This window comes from Dromaius novaehollandiae, chromosome 33, assembly GCF_036370855.1.
Source record: "Dromaius novaehollandiae isolate bDroNov1 chromosome 33, bDroNov1.hap1, whole genome shotgun sequence".
Taxonomy (NCBI): domain Eukaryota; kingdom Metazoa; phylum Chordata; class Aves; order Casuariiformes; family Dromaiidae; genus Dromaius; species Dromaius novaehollandiae.
The window spans coordinates 1,537,384-1,557,164 of NC_088127.1; the positions used below are offsets into that span (position 1 = coordinate 1,537,384).

Here is a 19,781-nt window from a genome sequence, read left to right on the forward strand (position 1 = left end):
CGCCGCGCCGCGAGCCGCCGCGGCGAGTCTGCGAGCGGCAGGGCAGGGCCGGCTCCGCGCTCCGGGCTCCGCGCTCCGGGCACCGCGCTCCGCGCTCCGGGCACCGGGCATGGAGCGGCTGCTCGCCCTGCTCGCCGTGCTGCAGGGGCTGCGCCCGGGCCGGGCAGGTAACGCCGGGGGGGGCGGCGGGGGGGGCGCCCCGCGGACACGCGTTCCCACGCCCGCGGCGTTCCCACGCCCACGCGCGGCCCCGCCCGCGGCAGCGCGCAGCCCGCACCGCGGGGGGGCCCCGGCGTCCGGCTCCCGCCGCCCCCAGCCCCAGCCGGGGGGGGGCGACGGCGGCCGGGCCCCGCGGGGGCGCCCCGCGCGTGGGTCCCCCCCCCCGCCCCCCGGGGCCCCGCCGCCTTCAGCACCACGGACAGGGCCGGGAGGGCCCCACGCCGCCCCGGGGGGGGGGCGGGCCGGGCGCCCGGGGGCGGCGGGGCCGGGCGGGGGCTCCCCGGGCCCCCCCGACACCCCCGGCCCCCGGGGCCGTCTCGGGGGTGCTCCGGGCCCCGCGGCGGCGGCTCTGCGAGCTCGGACGCCTGGGCCCCCCCCGCGGCCGGGAGGGGTCTGGGCGCCGGGGTCCCTTCACCACCTGTCGGGGGGGGCGGGGGTCTCTCCCCCGCCGCGGTCCCGGGAGCTTTGCCACGTCCCCACTCCCCGGCTCTGCCGCACCAGGTGCCCTGGGTTATTCCCCGGCGCTGCTGCCCCGATCCTGCCCCCCGGCATCCGTGGGGCGCAGAGGGGCTGAGCCGCGCCGGGGTTTCGCAGCCCGGGGGGGGGGTGTCCCCCACGGCGTGCAGCGGCCGGGACACAACCCTCCCCCGGGAGCCCGGCAGGAAACCGGACCCATGCGCCGGGGTCAGGAGGGCCTGAGAGTCGGCCCGGCCGGAGCGGGGTCAGGCCGTTCCCAGCCTGGCCCCACGCGCGGCCCCCTCCTGAGTGAGCCCCGTCGCGGCTGGAAGCGGGGGGGGCCCGGGGAGCCCCCAGCCGGATTCGCCCCCCGGCTGCCCCTTCCCGCCTGCCCGGACAGGCCTCTCCGGCAGGCGGGGGGAGGCCGGGTGCCGCCCCGGGCAGGGGGCCCCCCGCTCTCTGATGTGGATGCGATCATCCCCCCGACCTGCGCCCCCCCCCGCACACCTGGCTGCGCCGGGATTAACCCTCCCCTCCACGCGCCCGGCTGCGTGCAGCGGCGTGCAGGGCCCCGGGCAGAGAGGTGCCGGGGTCTCCCGCGGGGCGCACCGGTGCCGCGGGGGGCAGAGCCTGGCCGGAGCGGGCCGGGGGCGGAGGAATGCAGCGAAGGAATCCGGCTGCCGCGGGCCGGACCTTGGGCCCACACAGCTGCCTGGCACCGGGCCGGCCCCGCTCGGCAGCACGCAGGCAGGGGGAGGGGGACGCGGTCCCCGGCCGCGAGCGCCGAGCCCGGCCGTCCGGGGGGCTCCGGCCGGTGCCCGCTGCCCACCGGGTCTCCGCTCGCCCCGCAGCCGTGCCCGTGGATGTGCTGCGGACCCTGGGCGTGCAGCATGGCCGCGAGGGCATCTCCGTCACCGCCGGGATCTGCGCTCAGCGCCTGGGGACCGCGGACCCCGACTTTGCCTTCCGCGTGGACAACCGCACCCAGCTCAGCGCGCCCACGAGGCAGCTCTTCCCAGGTGCGCGGGGGGCTGCAGCCGCTCCCGGGGGCACGGTCCGCCCTGGGGGTGCTGAGCTGCTTCTGGGGGGACAATCTGTCCTGGGGGTGCAGAGCTGCTCCCGGGGGGCCAATCCGTTCTGGGGGTGCAGGGCTGCTCCCGGAGGCACGGTCCGCCCTGGGGGTGCAGAGCCGCTTCCGGGGGGATGATACGCTCTGGGGGTGCAGAGCTGCTCCCGGAGTCACGGTCCGCCCTGGGGGTGCAGAGCCGCTCCCGGGGGGACGATCCGCTCTGGGGGTGCAGGGCTGCTCCCGGGGCGCGGGGCAGCGCTCAGCCTGATGGTCCTCGCCTCCCCCCGCCGCCGCAGACGGCCCCTTCCCGGAGGACTTCTCCATCCTGGCCACGGTGCGCGCCCGGCGAGGCGGGCAGGCCTTTCTGCTCTCCATCTACGACGAGCGGGGCGTGCAGCAGCTGGGCCTGGAGATCGGCCTCTCGCCCGTCTTCCTCTACGAGGACCAGGACGGGCAGCCGGCACCGGAGCAGTACCCCGTCTTCCGCAAGGTGAACCTGGCCGACGGCAGGTGAGTGCCGGGGGCGGCGGGCAGCGGGTGCCCGGCCGCCCCGGCTGCGCTGAGCCCTGCGCCCGCAGGTGGCACCGCGTGGCGCTGGCCGTGGAGGGCAGGAACGTGTCCTTGCTGGTGGACTGCCACCTCCTCGTGACGCTGCCCCTGGAGCGGGGCCCCCAGCCCGTCATCAGCACCGAGGGGGTGACGCTCTTCGGGGCTCGCCTCCTGGACGAGGAGGTGTTCGAGGTGGGTCCCCCCACAGCCTCCCTCCCCAGATCCTCCCCGCCGGGTCCCGGCTCTCCCGCGTCCCCCCAGCAGTGTGGCTGCAGGGGATGGGGGGACCTGGGAGCTGCTGGGGGACAGGGATAGGTTGGGTGGCCCTGCTTGCACTGGGGGCTGCTCCCCGTTCCCTGTCGGTCAGTCCCTTTCCCGCTGGGAAAGGCCCCTGGCCGCATTCCTGCCCGCTGAGCTCTCCTGCTGCAAATGTCAGGGGCCGCGGGGAAAGGCGGCTTGGAGGCAGCCGGGTGCGCAGGGCTGGGCTTCTCCAGGCCGCTCACCCCGGCGGGCGAACAAGGGTGCGTTTGTCCGCTCCTCTCCGCCGCGGCTGCAGCCGGGGCCGAGGGGGTGTCCGGGCTGGCTGCCCCGAGCCGTGCGTGGATCCCGCTCGGAGCGATGCACGGATCTGTGCACAGCCCCTGCTCAGCACCGTGCACAGGCTCTCAGGTGCACGGGGCCGAGCAGTGCAGCCGGGCTGCGTGCATGGCTGCGGCAGGGCATGCATGGGCATGCAGCCATCCAGCGGGGCAGAGGGCCTGTGCCCTCGCGTCGTCCCCTCTACCCTCCCCTGTCCCGCAGGGCGACGTCCAGCAGCTGCTGATCGTGGCCGACCCCGCGGCTGCCCACTCCTACTGCCAGCTCTACATGCCGGGCTGCGACCAGGCCCTGCTCTACCCGCTCGCGGACCCCTTTCCCGAGGAGGTAGGCACCGAGGAAGGAGGAGGAAGGGCTGGGGGCACCCTCCGGGCCCCCCCCCCCAGCTGGCCCGCAGGGATGCTGCTGGGCTCAGGGCTGGCGCACCGGGATGCTCTCGCGCTGGGCAGGGCGCCCTGCTGACGCCCGGGGCTCCTGACGCCTGCGTTTCTCTCCCCGCCGCCCTCTGCGCTGCCCCACGCAGAACGGCCCCGAGGCCACCGCTGCCCCGCGCCGGAAGGGCAGGAAGGGCAAGGGGAAAGGCAAGCGCAAGGGCAAGGGCAAGAAGAGGAGGAACAAGGAGCTGCAGGAGCAGCAGGAGCCCTCGGTGCCCTCGGCCGCGGACGGCCAGGTAGAGCGCGACTAACCTGCCTCTGCGGCCGCCTAACTCTGCTCTGCTAAACTGCTGCTGGCACGGGGCTGCAGCGTGCCGGGGCGCTGGGTCCAGGCACGGGCCGAGGCAGAGCCGGGCGCATGGCGGAGCAGACCCCCGTGCACGGAGCTCACGCGGTGCCACGCCGCCTCCTGCACCCACAGCAGCCCCCGGGCGCCCGGTCTTTGAACGGGCTGCGGTGAACCGGGACGGCTCCAGCAGAGCCGGGGCTCTGGGTCTGCTGGACTCGCCCGTGGGCGCTCTGGCTGGAACGGCCCCTGTCCCGGGGAGCCTGAGCGGCCGGCGAGTCCCCGCGGGGAGGCTGCGGCCCCGTGTCCTCCCGCCGGTCCCCTTTGCGCCGGGGGCCGAGCGGTGCCGTGGCAGCGCTTGCTGGAGCACCAGCGGGGGTGACCCGGCCGCAGGCACCGGAGCGGAGCGGGAGGGAGCCCCGCCGCTGCCTTCGCCCCCCTTGGCTCCGCGAGCGGGTCGCGGCTGCAGCTGGAGGCGGCGGCGCCGGCCAAGGGCGGCCCGGGGGCCGCGGCCCCTCCTGCCGATGAGTCAGCCTTGGCCCGGCCGGGTGGGAGAGACCCGGCGAGGGGGTGGCCGGGCTCCAGGTGCTGCTCGGAGCCAGGGGCCGTGGGGGAACGGCCGCCCCCGCGCCCAGAGCGGCTGCCCCACGGGTGCCGCCAGCTGCCGAGCCCCGGCTCGCCGTCCCCTCGGCCCCGGCGGCCCCGCGGGACGGGGAGCCGTGCAGGGCCGGGTGCCCCTCCGCAGCCCCGGGAGGGGGGAAGCGGGGCCCGGCCGCGGGGCTGTGGCGGGGGGGGGCGCCCCGGGTGCAGCCCCAGCCTGCGGGACCCCGCGGCCCCCCGTCCGCTCGGGGGTCCCCGCCTCACCCTGCGCCCCTCGCCCAAGGCCAGCACGGCCGCGCCGACCCGCTCCGCGGAGGAGAGCACCCTCGCCGCAGCCGCCTGGAGCCCCGCCGGCACCGGTGCCCCGAACCGCACCGACCCCCAGGAGGTAGCGCTGGGCTGGGGCCAGGGCCGGGGCTGGGGCTGGGGTCCCCCCTCCAGGCCCCCAGCATCGCCCCGTCCCGTAGGACACGGGCGAGGAGTCTGTGCTGCTGGAGACCCACAGCGCGGAGCTGCCGCCGGGCTTCGAGGACGAGGACGAGGGGGATCCCGTGCACTGGGGGGGCTCCGGCCCGGCCGTGCGGCAGGCGGTGGAGGTCCAGGCTCCCCAGGTAACGCCGGGGACGGGGACCGGGGCCCCTCGCGGTTGTGGCGGAAGGGGCCGGGGCGCAGCCCCGTCTCCCCCCACCCTGGCGTCTTGCAGGAGCCCGGCCTGAAGGGCGAGAAGGGCGAACCGGCCGTCGTGGAGCCGGTAAGTGGGGCCGCGAGGACCGCGTGGCCCCCCGGGTGCTCGCTTGCGGGGGGGGCCCGGGCTGAGCCGCGCTCACTCTCGTCTCTTTAGGGCTGGCGCTTCGAGGGGCCGCCGGGACCCCCGGGCCCTGCGGTAAGGAGCGGGGGCTGCTGCGGGGAGGGGGCGGCGCGGGGACGGGGGGGCCGCACCGGCACTAACACGCCTTGGCCTCCTCCGCAGGGGCAGCCGGGTCCCCGGGGGCCGCCGGGGCCGCCAGGGCTGCCGGGGGACCCCGGAGAGCAGGTGAGGAGCAGGCGGGGGGGGGGCCACGGCGCCGGCTGCAAGCCCCGACCTGCCGGCGCCGGGGTGATGACAGACCCCCCCCTTCCCCCCGCAGGGCCCCGCGGGGCGGCCGGGGCTGCCAGGAGCCGACGGGATCCGTGGCCCGGCTGGGACCACGCTCATGCTGCCGGTAGGCGCTGGGGCGGTGGGGCCGTGTCCGGGGGGGCCGCCGCGGTCCTGGCGCGGGAGGGCTCTGGCGGAGCCGGGTGTCCCGGGGGCTGCCGGCCCCCCTCAGCCCGCTGCCCCCCAGTTCCAGTTCGGCGGCGACTCCCTCAAGGGCCCCACCGTCTCCTTCCAAGAAGCCCAGGCCCAGGCGATCCTGCAGCAGGCCAAGGTGAGGCCCCCCCCCCCCGCGCCAGCCGGCCCCGCCGCCGGCCCCCCCGCTCCCGCTCAGCCCTCTCCTCCCTCTCCCCCCAGCTCGCCATGAAGGGCCCCCCGGGCCCCATGGGGCTGACCGGCCGCCCGGGACTGCTGGTGAGTACAGCCGCAGCGGGGGCCTCCGCCGCCGTGGGCCAGCCCCCCCCCACATCGGGGGCCTCCCCACGTCGGGTCCCCGAGCTCTCCCATCTCCCTAGGGTCTCCCCGGACACCCCGGCCTCAAAGGGGACGCAGGCGACGTGGGGCCGCAGGTGAGTGCTGTCGGGGGGGGCACGGGGGGGGCCCGGCTGCCCGGACCGTGGGAGCCCGGCCCCGACGCCTTCCCCCTCTCTCCGCCAGGGTCCCCGGGGGCCGCAGGGGCCGCCAGGGCCGGCGGGGAAGCTGGGCCGGCGGGTGAGTGCCGCGGGGGGGGCCGCGCGCCCCGGGCGTCCCCGTGCCCGGCCCCCGGCCCTTCCCACCCTCCGGTGTCTCGCAGGGCCGCGCGGGAGCGGACGGCGCCAGGGGCCTCCCCGGAGAAACCGGACCCAAGGTCTGGGGCTGGGGGGTCCGTCGGTGCCGCCACGGGGGGGTCTGTGCGGGGCCAGGATGCCTGGGCCCCTCTGCCCCCCGGCAGCAGCGCGGGGGGGGTCGGGCACGGCCTGACGCCGCCGCTGTGCCGCAGGGTGACAGAGGCTTCGACGGGCTGCCGGGGCTGCCGGGCGAGAAGGGCCACCGGGTAAGTGGGAGCAGGCTGCGCCCCGGCCCGGCACCGCCTGCCCGCCCGGCCCCTCACCGCCTCTCTGCCGCAGGGCGACGTGGGGCCGCCGGGGCCGCCGGGCCCCCCCGGAGACCGAGGCGCCAAGGTGAGCAGCGTGGGCGGGGGGGGCAGGATCGGGCCCCCGCGGCACCGGGGGACGGCGCTCAGCTCCGCTCCGTCTCCTCCAGGGCCCGGACGGGCTCCCGGGACCCCGCGGGCAGCCTGGGGAACCTGTGAGTATCCGCGCCGGGAGCCCCCCCGGCTTCACCCCGGGAGTCCAGGGGGGAGAGCCGGGGTCTGGGGGCGAGTTTTGCCACTGGCATTCTCCCAGAGCTTTTGGGGGAGAGATTCGGGTGCCGGCTCCCCTGGGAGTGCAGGGGTGCTGGGTCGGCGGGGCTCAGCTGGGCGCTGACCCCTCTGTCCTCGGCCCTAGGGCGTGCGAGGTCTCGTCGGCTCGCGTGGCTCCCCCGGACCGCCGGGACCGCTGGTATGAGACCCCCCCGTCTGCCTGTCTGTCCGTCCTGGTGCTGAGGGGACGTTTTTCCTGACCACTGAGCTGGGGCACGACGTCGCCTCGGGGAGGGGGGCACGGCCCTGACCCTCCTTCCTTTCCCCGCAGGGCGCCGGCGGCATCGACGGAGCACCCGGGCCCGAGGGCAGCACGGTGGGTGCGACGGGGCCCCGCTGGGGACCCCCAGCCTGTGTCGGGCAGCGCCGGAGCGGGATGCTCCCGGGGGGGTGGCAGGGCTGCCGGCGCGGGGGCGAGGCGGGGGTGACGTTCCCGCGGGCGCGGGGCCGCTGCGGGGGTCTGGGGTGGGCTGGCGTCGCGCTGATGGGATTTCTCCGCAGGGGATCCACGGGGAGCCGGGCCCACCCGGACAGCAGGGCAACCCTGGTCCGCAGGTAGGTGGGGGGGGGCCCGAGGGGCCGGGGACTCGGCTGCTCTCTCGGTGCGGTCCCAGCACCTCGGTTTCTTCTCTCGCAGGGGCTGCCTGGCCCCCAGGGTCCCGTGGGGCTGCCGGGGGAGAAGGTGAGCGGGGCACCAGGGCGGGCGGCGGGCCCGGAGCCGCCCCGCGCCGAAGGGCGGTGAGGGCATGGGGAGTGGGGGGCCACAGGGGCCCCCTGCGCCCGACACCTCCTCCTCTCGCCCAGGGCTCGCCGGGGAAGCCGGGGATACAGGGCGTCGCCGGGGCCGACGGGCCCCCGGTAAGTACTTGTGGGGGCTGCGGGGCCGCTCCGTCGGCGAGGGGCCCGGGAGCCCACTCGGAGCGGGGGGCTCATCCCTCGTGCGTCCCTGCAGGGTCACCCCGGCCGAGAGGGGCCCGCCGGAGAGAAGGGTCTCCAGGTAGGGAGCCGCCCCGGGGAAGCAGCTCAGCCCCCTGTGGCGGGGGCCGGGCTGGGGTCCCCCCCGGCTTGGACGGGGCCGTTTCCAGTTCTGCTGATGCTCTCTCTGCCCCCAGGGCTCTGCGGGCGCCTCCGGCCCCATCGGCTATCCGGGACCCCGCGGGGTGAAGGTAAGCACAGCCCCACCCCCGCCACTGCCAGGCCCCACCAAGGCACCGCGGTGGGGCCAGGCCATGTCCCCCCACGGTGGGGTCAGGCCATGTCCCCCCAGGCCTCCCTCCAGCCCCCCGTCCCCTCTGTGTCTCTGCAGGGAGCTTTCGGCGTGCGCGGCCTGAAGGGCAGCAAAGGCGAGACGGTAAGGAGGGGGGCAGTGGGTCCCGGGGATGCTCGTCCCTGTCCTGCGATAGCCCTGGGCTGGGGGGGCCGGGCGGCTGGGGGCAGCCCCTCCGCGTCGGGCTCTGGGGCTCGGCCCCGCAGTGTGGGGCTTGCACCCAAGCTGGCGCGGCCTCGGCCCCCCAACCTGTGCCCCCCTCCAGGGAGAAGATGGATTCCCCGGCTTCAAGGGGGACATGGGTCCGAAGGGTGACAGGGTAAGCGGGGTCCCTGGGGGGCTGGCGGGGGGGCATTTCCACCTCCCTGGCTTCTGCCTCTCTGGGGGGTCTGCAGGACCCCAGGGGGTTTGCGGGCTGGGGGCGGTTTGGGGGGCGGTTTGGGGGGCGGTGGGGCGGGTCTGGCTGCGGGGGTGTGTGGGGCATGAGGCCCCGGCATCGTTTCGCCGGGCGCCATGCTCCCCGCGCCGCCGCCTTGCCGTTCCAGGGGGACCAGGGCCCGCTGGGCCCCCGGGGCGAGGACGGCCCCGAGGGGCTGAAGGGGCAGACGGGCTCCGTGGGCGAACCGGGCGCTCCCGGCCCCGCCGGAGAGAAGGTGGGTGCCGGCCCTCCGCCCCTGCGCCCGCAGCACACGCCGCCCGCGGCTCAGCTCCGCTCCGCTCTCTCCCTTGCAGGGCAAGCTGGGCGTGCCGGGCCTCCCAGGCTACCCCGGACGCCAGGGCCCCAAGGTGAGCGTGGGAGGCGGCTGGGTCGCTCCGGAGCTGGGATTCTCTTGGCCCCGGGCTGCAGCTTGTGCTCTCTCCCCTCTTAGGGCTCCGCTGGCTTCCAGGGTCCCGTGGGGCTGGCGGGAGAGAAAGGCAAGAGGGTGAGTCGCCGCGTCCCGCTGTCCCATCCGTCCTCTCTGTCCCTGCATGCCATCCATCCCCTCCCGCTCCACCGTTCCCCTTTGGGTCCCAGAGGGACCCAGACGTCCTGGTCCCCCGCCACGTCCTGGGCTCCAGATCCCACACGTGCCTGGATGCTCCCCCGGGTCCTGCGCCACGTGTCCTGCACACGCTTGGGCGCGAGTCGTGGCTGCACGGGACACCCCGTCCCTGCGCGGGGTGCACGGCGGGTGCACAGCGGGTGCACGGCGGGTGCAGGTGCATGGTGAATGCACAGCGGGTGCACGGCGGGTGCAGGTGCACGGCGGGTGCACGGCGGGTGCAGGTGCATGGTGAATGCACAGCGGGTGCACAGTGGGTGCGGGTGCACGGCGGGTGCATGGTGGGTGCACAGCGGGTGCATGGTGGGTGCAGGTGCATGGTGAATGCACAGCGGGTGCACAGTGGGTGCGGGTGCATGGCGGGTGCATGGTGGGAGCGGCTCCCCCCGCCACATCTTGCTTCCCCGCAGGGCAAGGCCGGCCAGGCTGGGCAGACGGGACAGCGAGGACCCCCGGTGAGCTGCCGTGGCCCCCACCCCCCCCACTGGCCCCATGCAGGGGGCCGGGATCCACGCGCCCACCCTGGGGCCAGCCGTATCCCACGGCGACCGCCCCGGGACCTGCCGTAGCCATGGCAACCACCCCAGGTCCAGCCGTATCCCACGGCGACCGCCCTGGGACCTGCCGTAGCCATGGCAACCAGCCCAGGTCCAGCCGTATCCCACGGCAACCACCCGGGGACCTGTCGTATTCCACGGCAACCAGACCTGGGGCCTGCTGTGTCCCAGGGCAACCAGCCCCAAAGCTTCTGCCCTGTATCCCACGGCAACAGCGCTTGGGGCACGTTGTGTCCCATGGCAACCAGGCCAAAAGCTTCCATCCCGTGTCCCATGGCAACCGGCGTGGGGCCTGCTGTACCCCGCGGCGACCGGGGCCTGCCGCATCCCATGGCGACCACCCCGGGCCCGGTGTCCCATGGCAACGGGGCCCTGGGGCCTGCCGCATCCCACGGCATCCCGGCCCCAAACGTCGGCCCTGTGCCCCACAGCCGCCACACCGGGGTGCTGGGCTCCGCGTCCCCGCTCGGCCCCGGCTCGCGCGCCCTCACGCCGCTCTCTGCTGCCTCCGCTCAGGGCCCGCCGGGGGAGCGCGGCCTGCCCGGCGCCACGGGGACCCCCGGCCCAAAGGTAGGTCGGCGCCCGGCCGCCATGTGCCCCCGCGTGCCCCCACCCCGGGGCGGCGGGGACCGGCGTGCAGTCCCTGCCGCCCACCCTCAGCCCGTCTCTCTCCGCCCAGGGCGATCCTGGCCACGACGGGGCCCCCGGCGCGGTGGGGGAGAAGGTGAGCCGGGGCGGCCGGTGCCCGGCAGAGGGGCCGGGAGCGGGGGGCCGGGAGCGGGGCTCTTCCTCGGGGCGATGCCGGGCAGGGGGAGGGTGCTCCAGGCCGCGGGACAGGCGCCGTACTGCTGCCCATGGGCTTTTCCCTTCCTCCCGCAGGGCCCCCAGGGTCCGCAGGGCCCCAGCGGCTTCCCCGGCACCAAAGGGCCCCCCGTAAGTAGTGAGGCGTCGGGGAGCGGCGCCGGCACCCCGCCGGCCGGCCGGCCTCCCCTCCGCCCCGCTAACTCCGCTCCCGCCGCGGTAGGGCCCCGCCGGGAAGGACGGCTTGCCGGGACACCCGGGGCAGCGCGGCGAGCCGGTGAGCATCCCTGCCCGCCTCGCCCCTCGAGGATGCATCCCGCGCTTCCCCGCCTCAGCCCCTCTCTGCTCTCCTCCTCCGCAGGGCTTCCACGGCAAAACCGGCCCCCCGGGCCCCACCGGGGTGGTGGGACCCCAGGTGAGTGGCCGTGCCGAGGATATTCTCCTCGTTGCAATGGGGCTGCGTGTCGATGGGTGGGATGGAGGGGCCGGCGCTGCTCTGCGTGGGGCGGCCGTGCTGCCCCTTGCCCTGTGCCGGCTCTCCGGTGCTGCCCCCGGTCTCTGCTCCGCGCTGCCCGTGCCCCGAGGCTCACCCTGCTCTCTGCCCGCAGGGTAAATCGGGTGAGACCGGGCCCGTGGGAGAGAGGGGGCACCCAGGCCCCCCCGGTCCCCCGGGGGAGCAGGGGCTGCCCGGAGCCGCTGGCCGAGAAGGAGCCAAGGTAGGAGCCCCCCCGGGGTCCGAGCACCAGCGCAGCCTGCGGCCGGGCTGAGCCGGGGGGTGCTGAGTCCCCCCGCTCGGCTCTGTGTTCAGGCGCTCAGTGCGGGCGCGGTGGAGCCAGGCTACCTGCTGCTCCTCTTCCTCGCAGGGCGACCCTGGCCCAGCTGGCATCCCCGGCAAGAACGGCCCCCCGGGCATCCACGGCTTTCCGGGCACACGGGGCGCGCCGGGAGAGACGGTCAGTGCCGTCCCGGGCTCGGACGCAGCCCGCAGCCATCCCCGGGAGGGCGGAGAGATGAGCAGGGTCCTTCCCGACTGTCTTTGCTGCCTTTTTGCAGGGTCCACCCGGCCTGAAGGGTGGGGAAGGGCCCCCCGGTCCCCCTGGGCCCACAGTGAGTACAAAGCATCGTGGCACTTTGGGGTCTATACGGAGTTTTGGGGCCCCCCTTGCCATGTGCTCCTTGGGGAGCGGTTTTGCCACCCTGGTCCAAGTCCTAGCTGATGAAGAGCAAGGTTTCTCTGGAGGAGGAAGGATTCCCGGGGCCTTTCTGCCTTCAGCCCTGCCCCTGTGTTCCCCCAGGGTTCCCCCGGCGAGCGAGGCCCCACGGGGGCAGCTGGAGGCATTGGACTGCCGGGCCGTGGGGGTGCACAGGGCCCCCCCGGCCCCACCGGAGAGAAGGGCTCCCCGGTAGGTGCCGTGTCCTCTGCGTGGGGCGAGGCGTGAGACGAGCGGGGGAAGGAGGGGGCCGCGCTGGGGGCGGGAGGAGGATGGGGCAGGTGGGGCGGTGCGGGAGGAGCTGTGGGGCACGGCTGGGAGCAGCCGGGACGTCCCACGTGGGTCCCGGCCAGCCCTGCTCTGCTCCCTGCCCGCAGGGCGAGAGGGGCCCGGTGGGCCCAGCCGGACACGATGGCATCCAGGGCCCTGTGGGGCTGCCGGGCCCAGGCGGCCCCCCCGGCCCGGCTGGAGAAGACGGCGACAAGGTAAGTCGGGGAGGCGCCAGCCAGCGCCTCCAGCGACGCTCCGTTGCGAAGAGGGGACCCGCTGCGCTTCGCTGCTGGCAGCCGGGGACGGTCCCCCGGGGCAGGCGGCGGGACGGGTCCCCTTGGAGAGGGCAGGTCCTCGGGCCGGGGCACCTCCCCGCTGGGGCAGGTTTCCGGTGGCTTCCAGGCCGCGGGGATGTCCCTGGCAGCGGTGTGCGGCCCTGGCTGCTCTCCTTGGCAGTGCGTCCCAGGTGGTGGCAGGTTTCCCCGGTGATGGGGTTTCCTTGGCCACGGTTCCGTGATGGCAGCCTTCCCTGGCCGCCAGCGCTCCCTAGCCACGGGCCCCCGGGAGGGGCGGCTGCGGGGTTTCACCGGGTCCCTTTGCCGTGGCAGGGCGAGATCGGGCTGCCGGGGCAGAAGGGCAGCAAAGGCGACAAGGGCGAGGCGGTAAGTGCCGAGGGGCTGGGGGGGGGGGGGGGGGGCTGCCTGCGCGGGCCCGGGGGCTGCCGAGGGGCAGAGCGCCTCTGGGGACGGGAGGCGTTCGGGGGCTGCTCAACCCTCATGCGGATGCTTCTGTCCCCCAGGGCCCGCCGGGACCCACAGGGATCCAGGGGCCTCTCGGGCACCCCGGCCCCGCGGTGAGTAGCCGGGACGCGCTCTTCCCGCCCAGTTTATTCCCCCCGAGCCCAACGCTCAGCTAAGAGACCCCGAACGCAGCGCTTGCTGCCCCCCCCAGCAGCGCGAGCATCCCCCGCGGCACCGTCCTGCCCCATCTCCCCTCTCGGTCCCGCTCCCACCCCGGGCGCTGAGCTCCCCGTGGGGCAGGCGGTGCCCGCGGGAGGTGCTGACCCCCCGCTCGCCCTTCGCAGGGGGCGGACGGGGAGCCCGGGCGCCGCGGGCAGCAGGGGATGTTTGGGCAGAAAGGAGACGAGGGCTCGCGGGGGCACCCCGGCCTCAGCGGCCCCCCGGGCCTGCAGGTAAGGAGCAGGGGGGCAGGGGTGGCTCTGCGGGGCTGGCGGGGGCTGTGGGTCGGGAAGGAGGGGCAGGGACAAGGGTCCCGGCCCGGCAAGCCCCGGAGGCCGGCGGGGGCCAGCGCCGGCCCTGCCAACCTGCGCGCTCCTCGCAGGGCATGCCGGGCCCGCCGGGCGAGAAGGGGGAGAACGGCGACGTCGGCCCCATGGTAAGGACCCCCCCGTGGCCTTTCTGACCTCGGCCACCCCCTTCGGAGCGTCCCCGGCTCCCCAGACCCCCCCAACTCCCTCTGCCCCGGCTCCCCGAGCTTCCCACCTCTGCAAGCCCCCTCTCCCGTGGGGGCCTCGCGCCCCACGGCTCAGCAGCCCCCCTTGGCGGCTCTGACCCGCTCCGTGCTCCCTGCAGGGCCCCCCCGGCGCGCCGGGACCACGCGGGCCGCAAGGGCCCAGCGGCGCAGAGGTGAGCACAGCCCGGGCGCGCGGGGTGCCGGCGCCGGCCGTGGGGCAGCGGCTGGGCTTTGCAGCGGGTAACCCCTGCCCTCGTGTCCTTAGGGCCCCCAGGGAATGCCGGGCGGCGTGGGACAGCCCGGCGCTGTGGGAGAGAAGGTAAGCCGGCGCTCGGCGTGGTGCCCGGGGAGTCCCGAGACTCGGTGCCCGCGTAGGGGGACTGCGGACGGGGCAGAGCTGTGCACATCCCTCCCAGCGCCCGGCAGCGCCTGGGCACAGCCGGCGGGTTTCCCTCTGCTTTTCTCTCGCGCAGGGTGAGCTGGGAGAAGCAGGAGACCCTGGAGCCGCGGGGGAGCCCGGCCCACCCGTGAGTGTTGCGGGGGGGAGAACACGGCACCTCTGGGAAGGCAGGAACAGGCATCGCGGGGGGGAAGGTGGAGCTCGAGGGAGCGGGGAGCAGGTCCTGCCCCCCCGGGCACACAAAGCAGCGGCAGGGCTGCAGGTGAACGCCGTGCAGCCCAGGCTGCCCCCTGCTCTCCCCCTAACCTGACCCTCCCCATCCCTCCACAGGGTGTGAAAGGGGACGTGGGGGAGAAGGGAGACGCGGGACAATCGGGAGCGGCGGGGCCCCCTGGCAAGAAGGGGCCCCCAGGAGAGGATGGAACCAAAGGCAACTTGGTGAGCGTGGGAGCGAGGCACGGAGCAGCGAGGGAGCCGGCCCTGAGCCCCCCCCGCACGCCCACCGACGGGCCTGGAGGCGCTGACCCCTTTCCCTGCTCCCGCCCTGCTCTCCTGGCGCGCGGGGGCTCTGGGACTCTCTTCCAGCCCCGTGCTTATGTTCCCATCTCTGCAGGGCCCCATCGGCTTCCCTGGTGATCCCGGCCCCCCCGGAGACCCCGGCGTGCCGGTGAGTAGCCCCAGCTCGCCCATTAGAGGGGCCACGGAGCACAGGCAGCCCCAGCCCGGAGGCTGCAGCGCTTGCCCGGGCCCGGAGCCAGTGCTGCGGAGCTCCTGTGTCACCCGCTGCCCCAGGCGCGGTCACCCGTGGGGCGGGCTGGGGGGGTCCGCTGGGCGAGTGCTCACCCCGTCCTGTGCCGCAGGGTCTGGACGGCGTTGCTGGAGAGAAGGGCGACGGCGGGGACCCCGGCCTGCCGGTGAGTGGGGCACCGGGGGGCATCGCGGCCGCGAGAGGGGACTGCGGCCCCCCACGGGGCTGCGGGGCTGGAGGGGCCGCAGCTGAGCCCTGCTGCTCCCGGGTCCTCGTGCACCGCTTATCCCCCCAGGTCTCTCCCTTTTCTTCTCTCCCCCCCTCCCCAAGCTGCCACTGACCGACTCCGGGTTTGTTTCAGGGCCCCCCCGGTGCGTCAGGGGAGCCAGGCCCCCCCGGGCCCCCTGGACGGAGGGTGAGTAGGGGAAGGGGGCGAGGATGGGGAGGGTAGCGCGGGGCGAGGCGGGAGGCAGGAGGGGAGGAGCGCTCGGTGTCGGGGGGCGAGCGGGGCTGCTGCAGGCCGGGGCACCATTGCCGGCGTCCAGCTCATGCTCCCGTCTCCTTGCCCAGGGGCCGCTGGGGCCAGCTGGGCGAGAGGGCCGTCAGGGCGAAAAGGGTGCCAAGGTAAGCCGCGGCCCTCCGAGCCTGCTCCCTCGGGAAGGACAGCCCCACGGCTCTGCCAGCCCGGGGCAGAGCCCCAGTCCTCCCAGACCCACCGGCAAGGGGGGCCGGGGGCCGCCCCGGGGGGTGCCGGGCTCCGCTCTGATGCTCTGCGCTCGCATTCCCAGGGCCAGCCCGGCACGGAGGGGCCGCCCGGGAAGATGGGTCCCGTGGGGGCGCAGGGCCCCCCGGGGCGGCCCGGCTCCGAAGGTCTCCGCGGGATCCCTGGTCCGGCCGTGAGTCCCGGCGGCAGCGGGGGTGTGGGGCTGCGGGGAGGGCCCGTGCAGGGCGCTTTCGGGGGGCTCAGTGCCGTGCTGCTCTCCCGCACCGTGTCTTCTTCAGGGCGAGCAAGGTCTGCTGGGAGCCCCAGGACAAGCGGGACCACCCGGCCCCCTGGTAAGTCGGGGTGGGTGGGCCCTGGGGACCCGGCTGGGCGCAGCCCAGGGAGTGTGACACCCTCGGTGCCTCTGCAGGGCCCCATGGGTTTGCCTGGCCTCAAGGGAGACCCTGGCCACAAGGGAGACAAGGTAAGGCGAGGTGACGGCTGTGCAGGAGCTGGGGCTGGGGTGCCCCTCACCCCGGACCCGTGCCCACGCTGGTCCTGGGAAGGAGGCTGCCTGACCCTCCCTTCACCCCCAGGGCCATGCTGGGCTCATCGGGCTCATTGGACCTCCGGGAGAGATGGGGGAGAAAGGAGACCAGGGGCTGCCGGGCATCCAGGGCCCCCCAGGACCCAAGGGAGACCCTGTGAGTATGCGGGGTCTCTCCTGAGGCAGGGGCTGGACAGCGGGGAGGGGGACAACGTACTTAGCAGGACACAGGCCCCTTGGGGACAGGGCTGACACTGTCTCTACCCGCAGGGTTTGGCTGGACCCACAGGTCCCACCGGCCCCCCGGGGCCCCCCGGCCTCTCGGTGAGTACCTGCCCGTGCTGCCCAGGTGCACCTAGCTTTAGCTGCACGACATCCTGCTCATCCCAGGATCTCCCTTCTGCCCTTCACTCCCCCTCTTCCCCACAGGGACCCTTGGGCCAGAAGGGCTCCAAAGGCTCGCCGGTGAGTACGGGGACGGGGCGGGACGGGCAGCACAAGCAGGGGCATCTCCTGCTGTGTCCCTAGGAGAGCTGGGGAGAGGGCGAGGCGTCCGGGGCCCTCCAGGCCGGTCGGCTGATTGCCGATTCCTCTCCTTTTGCAGGGCGCGCTGGGCCCCAGAGGTGACACGGGCCCCCCTGGGCCCCCAGGGCCACCGGTGAGTGCGGGGTGCTTTGGGCACAGAGACAGACAGCACCCCGCTTGCGCCCTGCCAAGCCCCTGCTCCCCCTTGGCCTCTCCCCTCCAGGGGTGGCTCCTCCATCCCCAGGCCCCCCTTGCTGGCGCAGAGGCTGCTCCAGCCTTTCGCATCCTGCTCTGGCCCCGGCATCTGCCGCTCTCACCCTCCGTGTCTGTCCCAGGGCCTCCCGGCTGAGCTGCTGGAGCCTCTTCCCTCGAGCAGGGCCAGGAAGCGCCGGCGGGCCGCGGAGGGGGCTCCGGGGGAGCAGGCAGCCCCCGCAGACTACCAGGGGCTGGAGGAGGTGTACGCCTCGCTCAGCTCCCTGCGCACTGAGGTCGAGCAGCTGAGACGGCCCCTGGGCACCCACGAGAGCCCCGCTCGCGTCTGCAAGGAGCTGCAGCTGTGCCACCCCCACCTCAAGGACGGTGAGGCTTTGGAGGGCCGAGGTGCAAGAGGGAGAGGGAACGCTGGAAACACCTCCAAGAGGGGTGGGACCGGGGCTTCCCGGACCTCTGCGCCCCGCCAGGCACTGCACGAACAGCCTGTCTCTGGGGAGGGGGCCAAGGCGAGCGCAGAGCCCCCAGGGAGCTGATCCATCTGTCTGCCTGCTGACCCCTCTGCCCGCTTTCCCAGGCGAGTACTGGATCGACCCCAACCAGGGCTGCTCCCGAGATGCCTTCCGGGTTTTCTGTAATTTCACAGCTGGCGGCGAGACCTGTCTCTTCCCCGATAAGAAGTTTGAGGCCGTGAGTTGAAGAAGGGGTGGGGAGGGCCGGGGCAGAGCAGAGCTGGGTGTCCAGATCTGGGCTCCAGCAGCCCTCCCGGCCCTGGGAACTCCTGGGGGGACGGGGGGGGTCAGGGCTCACTCTACCCCATGCTGCGGGAGGCCGGGGGCTAGAGACGCTCTTCTTCGCCCCCAACACCTTCTGCTCCTCCACCGCCCCCAGGTCCGACTTGCCGCCTGGAACAGGGAGAAGCCGGGAACGTGGTACAGCACCTTCAAGAGGGGCAAAAAGGTAGGAGCCTGGGGGCAGACGCTGCTCACGCTCCGTCCTGGGGCAGCGGGGAAGGGGCGCCCAGCGCGTGGAGTCGGGTGGCTGCATCTCCTCCCTGTGCCGTCCTCCCAGTTCTCCTACGTGGACGCGGACGGGAACGGGGTGCCCGTGACCCAGCTCACCTTCCTGCGTCTCCTGAGCGCCAGCGCCCGCCAGAACTTCACGCTGAACTGCCAGAACGCGGCCGCCTGGTACGACGCCGGCGCCAGCACCTTCGCCCGCGCCCTGCGCTTCCGCGGGGCCAACGACGAGGAGCTGGGGCACGGCCACCCTGCCACCCCCGTCCGGGCTCTCCGCGACGGCTGCCAGGTGAGGCGTCCCAAACCCCCTGCGCCCCGCCGCCCCCCTCACACGGCCCCGTGGACCCTCGTCTCCATCCCCACCCCCGGATCCCCTCACAGCTGCCCCGCTGGAACCGGCCCCCGGCCCTGGGCACCTGCTGCGTCCCTGCTCCCTTGCCACGTGCCCGCGAGGTCCCGGCGGGCCCCTGCCCCGGGCTCCCGTCCCTGAGCCTGCCCCGTGTCCGCAGGGACGCCGGGGCCAAGAGCGGACGGTGATGGAGGTGACCTCGTCCCGCGTCGAGCGGCTGCCCCTGACGGACGTGGCCGTGGCCGACTTCGGAGACGCCAACCAGAAGTTTGGCTTCGAGCTGGGCCCCGTGTGCTTCCTGGGCTGAGCACGGCCCCAGACGGCGCGCGGGCCGGGGGCTCCGGGGGCCTCTGCCGCCTCTCACGCCGGGGACAGTGACCCAGTGCCTGCCCTGGCACACTCAGGACCCGGAGCTGCCGCCGCACGCCCCGCTCCTGCCCGCGCGGCCCCCCTTATTTATACTGCCGGCTCCGGGGGGGTGAGCTGGGGCAGGGCGCCCGGACTGCAGGGAGCGGGCGCGAGCCGGCGCCCTCCCCGTGGTGCTATGACGCTCCCCGAGAGCCCCCTTGGTGAAGCACTGGACAAGCCCTCGGCTCGGCAGCGCTGCGGCACCCCTCGCCCGCCCCACGGCGAGCCCCGCGGGCGCTGGAGGGCCGGGCCCCATCCCGCCCTCTCGCCGGCCCCACGTCCCCGCAGAGCCTGCTGCCGCCGAGCCTCCGCCGTCCGTCCCGGCTGCACCTGCCCGCGGCGCTGCGCGCGAGCCGGGGCCACCTCCTTCGCCCCGCGGCTGCTCGGCCCCCTCCGTGGGAGGGGGTGGCAAGGGGGCCGGGGAGCCCCGCCGCCCCCGGGGGATTGCCCCCCCTGCCCCCCGTCTGGCAGCGGGCGGCTTGCGTGGAGCTGGGGGGCCGAGACCTCCCCGGGGCGCGTGGGGCCAGCGTGCGCCGGGTGCGAGGTGCAGCCCCCCCGCTCAGCCCAGCGCCCCGGTCTGTGCTGTTCAGCGTCTCGGCCCCGGCGCCTTGCGGTCACTGTACCATAAACCGACTGTATCGAACCTCCCGCTCGCCTGGCGCCGCTCTGTGCCCCGCGCCCCAGGCTGGCGGCCCCCATCCTGGCGCTGTGCTCCTGCCTTGGATCCCCGCTGCTTTCCGCAGAAACGGGCAGCGCCAGGCCCTGCCGGTGCCCGCGGACCCTGCCAGGATCCTGCAGCGGCCGGCGGCTGCAAGGCGCAGCCCTCGGCGAGCGCCAGCACGTGTGTTGCGTGCAGGTGTGCACAGCTAGCAGGCGTGTGCGATGCACGCTGCAATGCGCGTGGCAATGCGCACGGCAATGCGCACGGCAATGCGCACGGCAATGCACTCATCGGGCCGCCTGTGGTGGGCTGAGGAGGGGTGCGGGCTGCCCCGGTGCCGCTGCCCCAGCAGAGCTGCACGAACACCTTCGGTTTTGCTCCTGCAGCCGCTGGCGCCGCCTGACACACTGCATTTGCGGCGCGGTTGGAGATGGGGCTGGAATCCCCCCACAACCCGGGACACTGGGCTCACAGGCGGCCTCAGGCGGGTGCGGCATCTCCCTTTTTTCTGTCTTCCCCCTCTTGCCTTGGTCAGAGCAGCCCCGTCTATGCAGTGTCGGCATCCAAGATTGCTCCCCGCACGCAGGACGCCCGGCTCCTGCTGCAGCCCTGCTGCCGGTGGCCTTGCCGCTTCCCTGCCCGTTGCTCCGAGGGGCCCCATCCCCACTGCGCGCCCCGAGCGCAGGTTCAAGGCACCCAGGCCCCGGGGCCGAGGCGGCTGGACCCGCTCCCGCTGCTGCCCGCCTGCGCATGCGGCACCCGTCGCACGGCCTCTGGCAGCAGACGACAAGGCGCTGCAAGGGAAGAGGCGCGCTGTGATTAACCAAGTGCCTGGAGCAGCGCTG

At 75.2% G+C, this 19,781-nt stretch overlaps 1 protein-coding gene across 2 annotated transcripts; it reads left to right on the top strand.

The window, feature by feature from the left end:
- Nucleotides 1-22: 22 nt before the first annotated feature.
- COL5A3 (collagen type V alpha 3 chain) lies at nt 23-18,415 on the top strand. Of its 2 annotated transcripts, XM_064499261.1 has the most exons (67): nt 23-167; nt 1,527-1,694; nt 2,041-2,254; nt 2,323-2,485; nt 3,095-3,217; nt 3,414-3,560; nt 4,494-4,598; nt 4,678-4,821; nt 4,914-4,961; nt 5,052-5,093; nt 5,181-5,243; nt 5,338-5,412; nt 5,533-5,616; nt 5,700-5,756; nt 5,858-5,911; nt 6,000-6,053; nt 6,136-6,189; nt 6,322-6,375; nt 6,449-6,502; nt 6,585-6,629; nt 6,830-6,883; nt 7,016-7,060; nt 7,246-7,299; nt 7,382-7,426; nt 7,549-7,602; nt 7,697-7,741; nt 7,857-7,910; nt 8,051-8,095; nt 8,277-8,330; nt 8,557-8,664; nt 8,744-8,797; nt 8,881-8,934; nt 9,465-9,509; nt 10,128-10,181; nt 10,291-10,335; nt 10,491-10,544; nt 10,636-10,689; nt 10,774-10,827; nt 11,021-11,128; nt 11,276-11,365; nt 11,466-11,519; nt 11,708-11,815; nt 12,001-12,108; nt 12,502-12,555; nt 12,693-12,746; nt 12,978-13,085; nt 13,235-13,288; nt 13,486-13,539; nt 13,632-13,685; nt 13,840-13,893; nt 14,097-14,204; nt 14,380-14,433; nt 14,627-14,680; nt 14,876-14,929; nt 15,085-15,138; nt 15,303-15,410; nt 15,517-15,570; nt 15,648-15,701; nt 15,814-15,921; nt 16,035-16,088; nt 16,194-16,229; nt 16,369-16,422; nt 16,625-16,868; nt 17,077-17,189; nt 17,391-17,459; nt 17,571-17,807; nt 18,028-18,415. In XM_064499261.1, exons 1-67 carry the CDS (start codon nt 110-112, stop codon nt 18,172-18,174), a joined length of 5,280 nt encoding a protein of 1,759 aa, XP_064355331.1. In that variant the 5' UTR covers nt 23-109; the 3' UTR covers nt 18,175-18,415. The 2 variants fall into 2 exon arrangements, with proteins under 2 accessions (XP_064355331.1, XP_064355333.1); XM_064499263.1 differs by lacking the exon at nt 8,881-8,934.
- The last annotated feature ends 1,366 nt before the right edge of the window (nt 18,416-19,781 follow it).

Bases quoted from the DNA above. Each gene is read 5' to 3' on its own strand.
- COL5A3 (XM_064499261.1), top strand. From the start codon at position 110: ATGGAGCGGCTGCTCGCCCTGCTCGCCGTGCTGCAGGGGCTGCGCCCG. The intron at 6,376-6,448 runs GTAAGTGGGAGC...TCTCTGCCGCAG, and splicing joins CGGGCGAGAAGGGCCACCGG to GGCGACGTGGGGCCGCCGGG. The intron at 8,798-8,880 runs GTGAGCGTGGGA...CTCCCCTCTTAG, and splicing joins CCGGACGCCAGGGCCCCAAG to GGCTCCGCTGGCTTCCAGGG.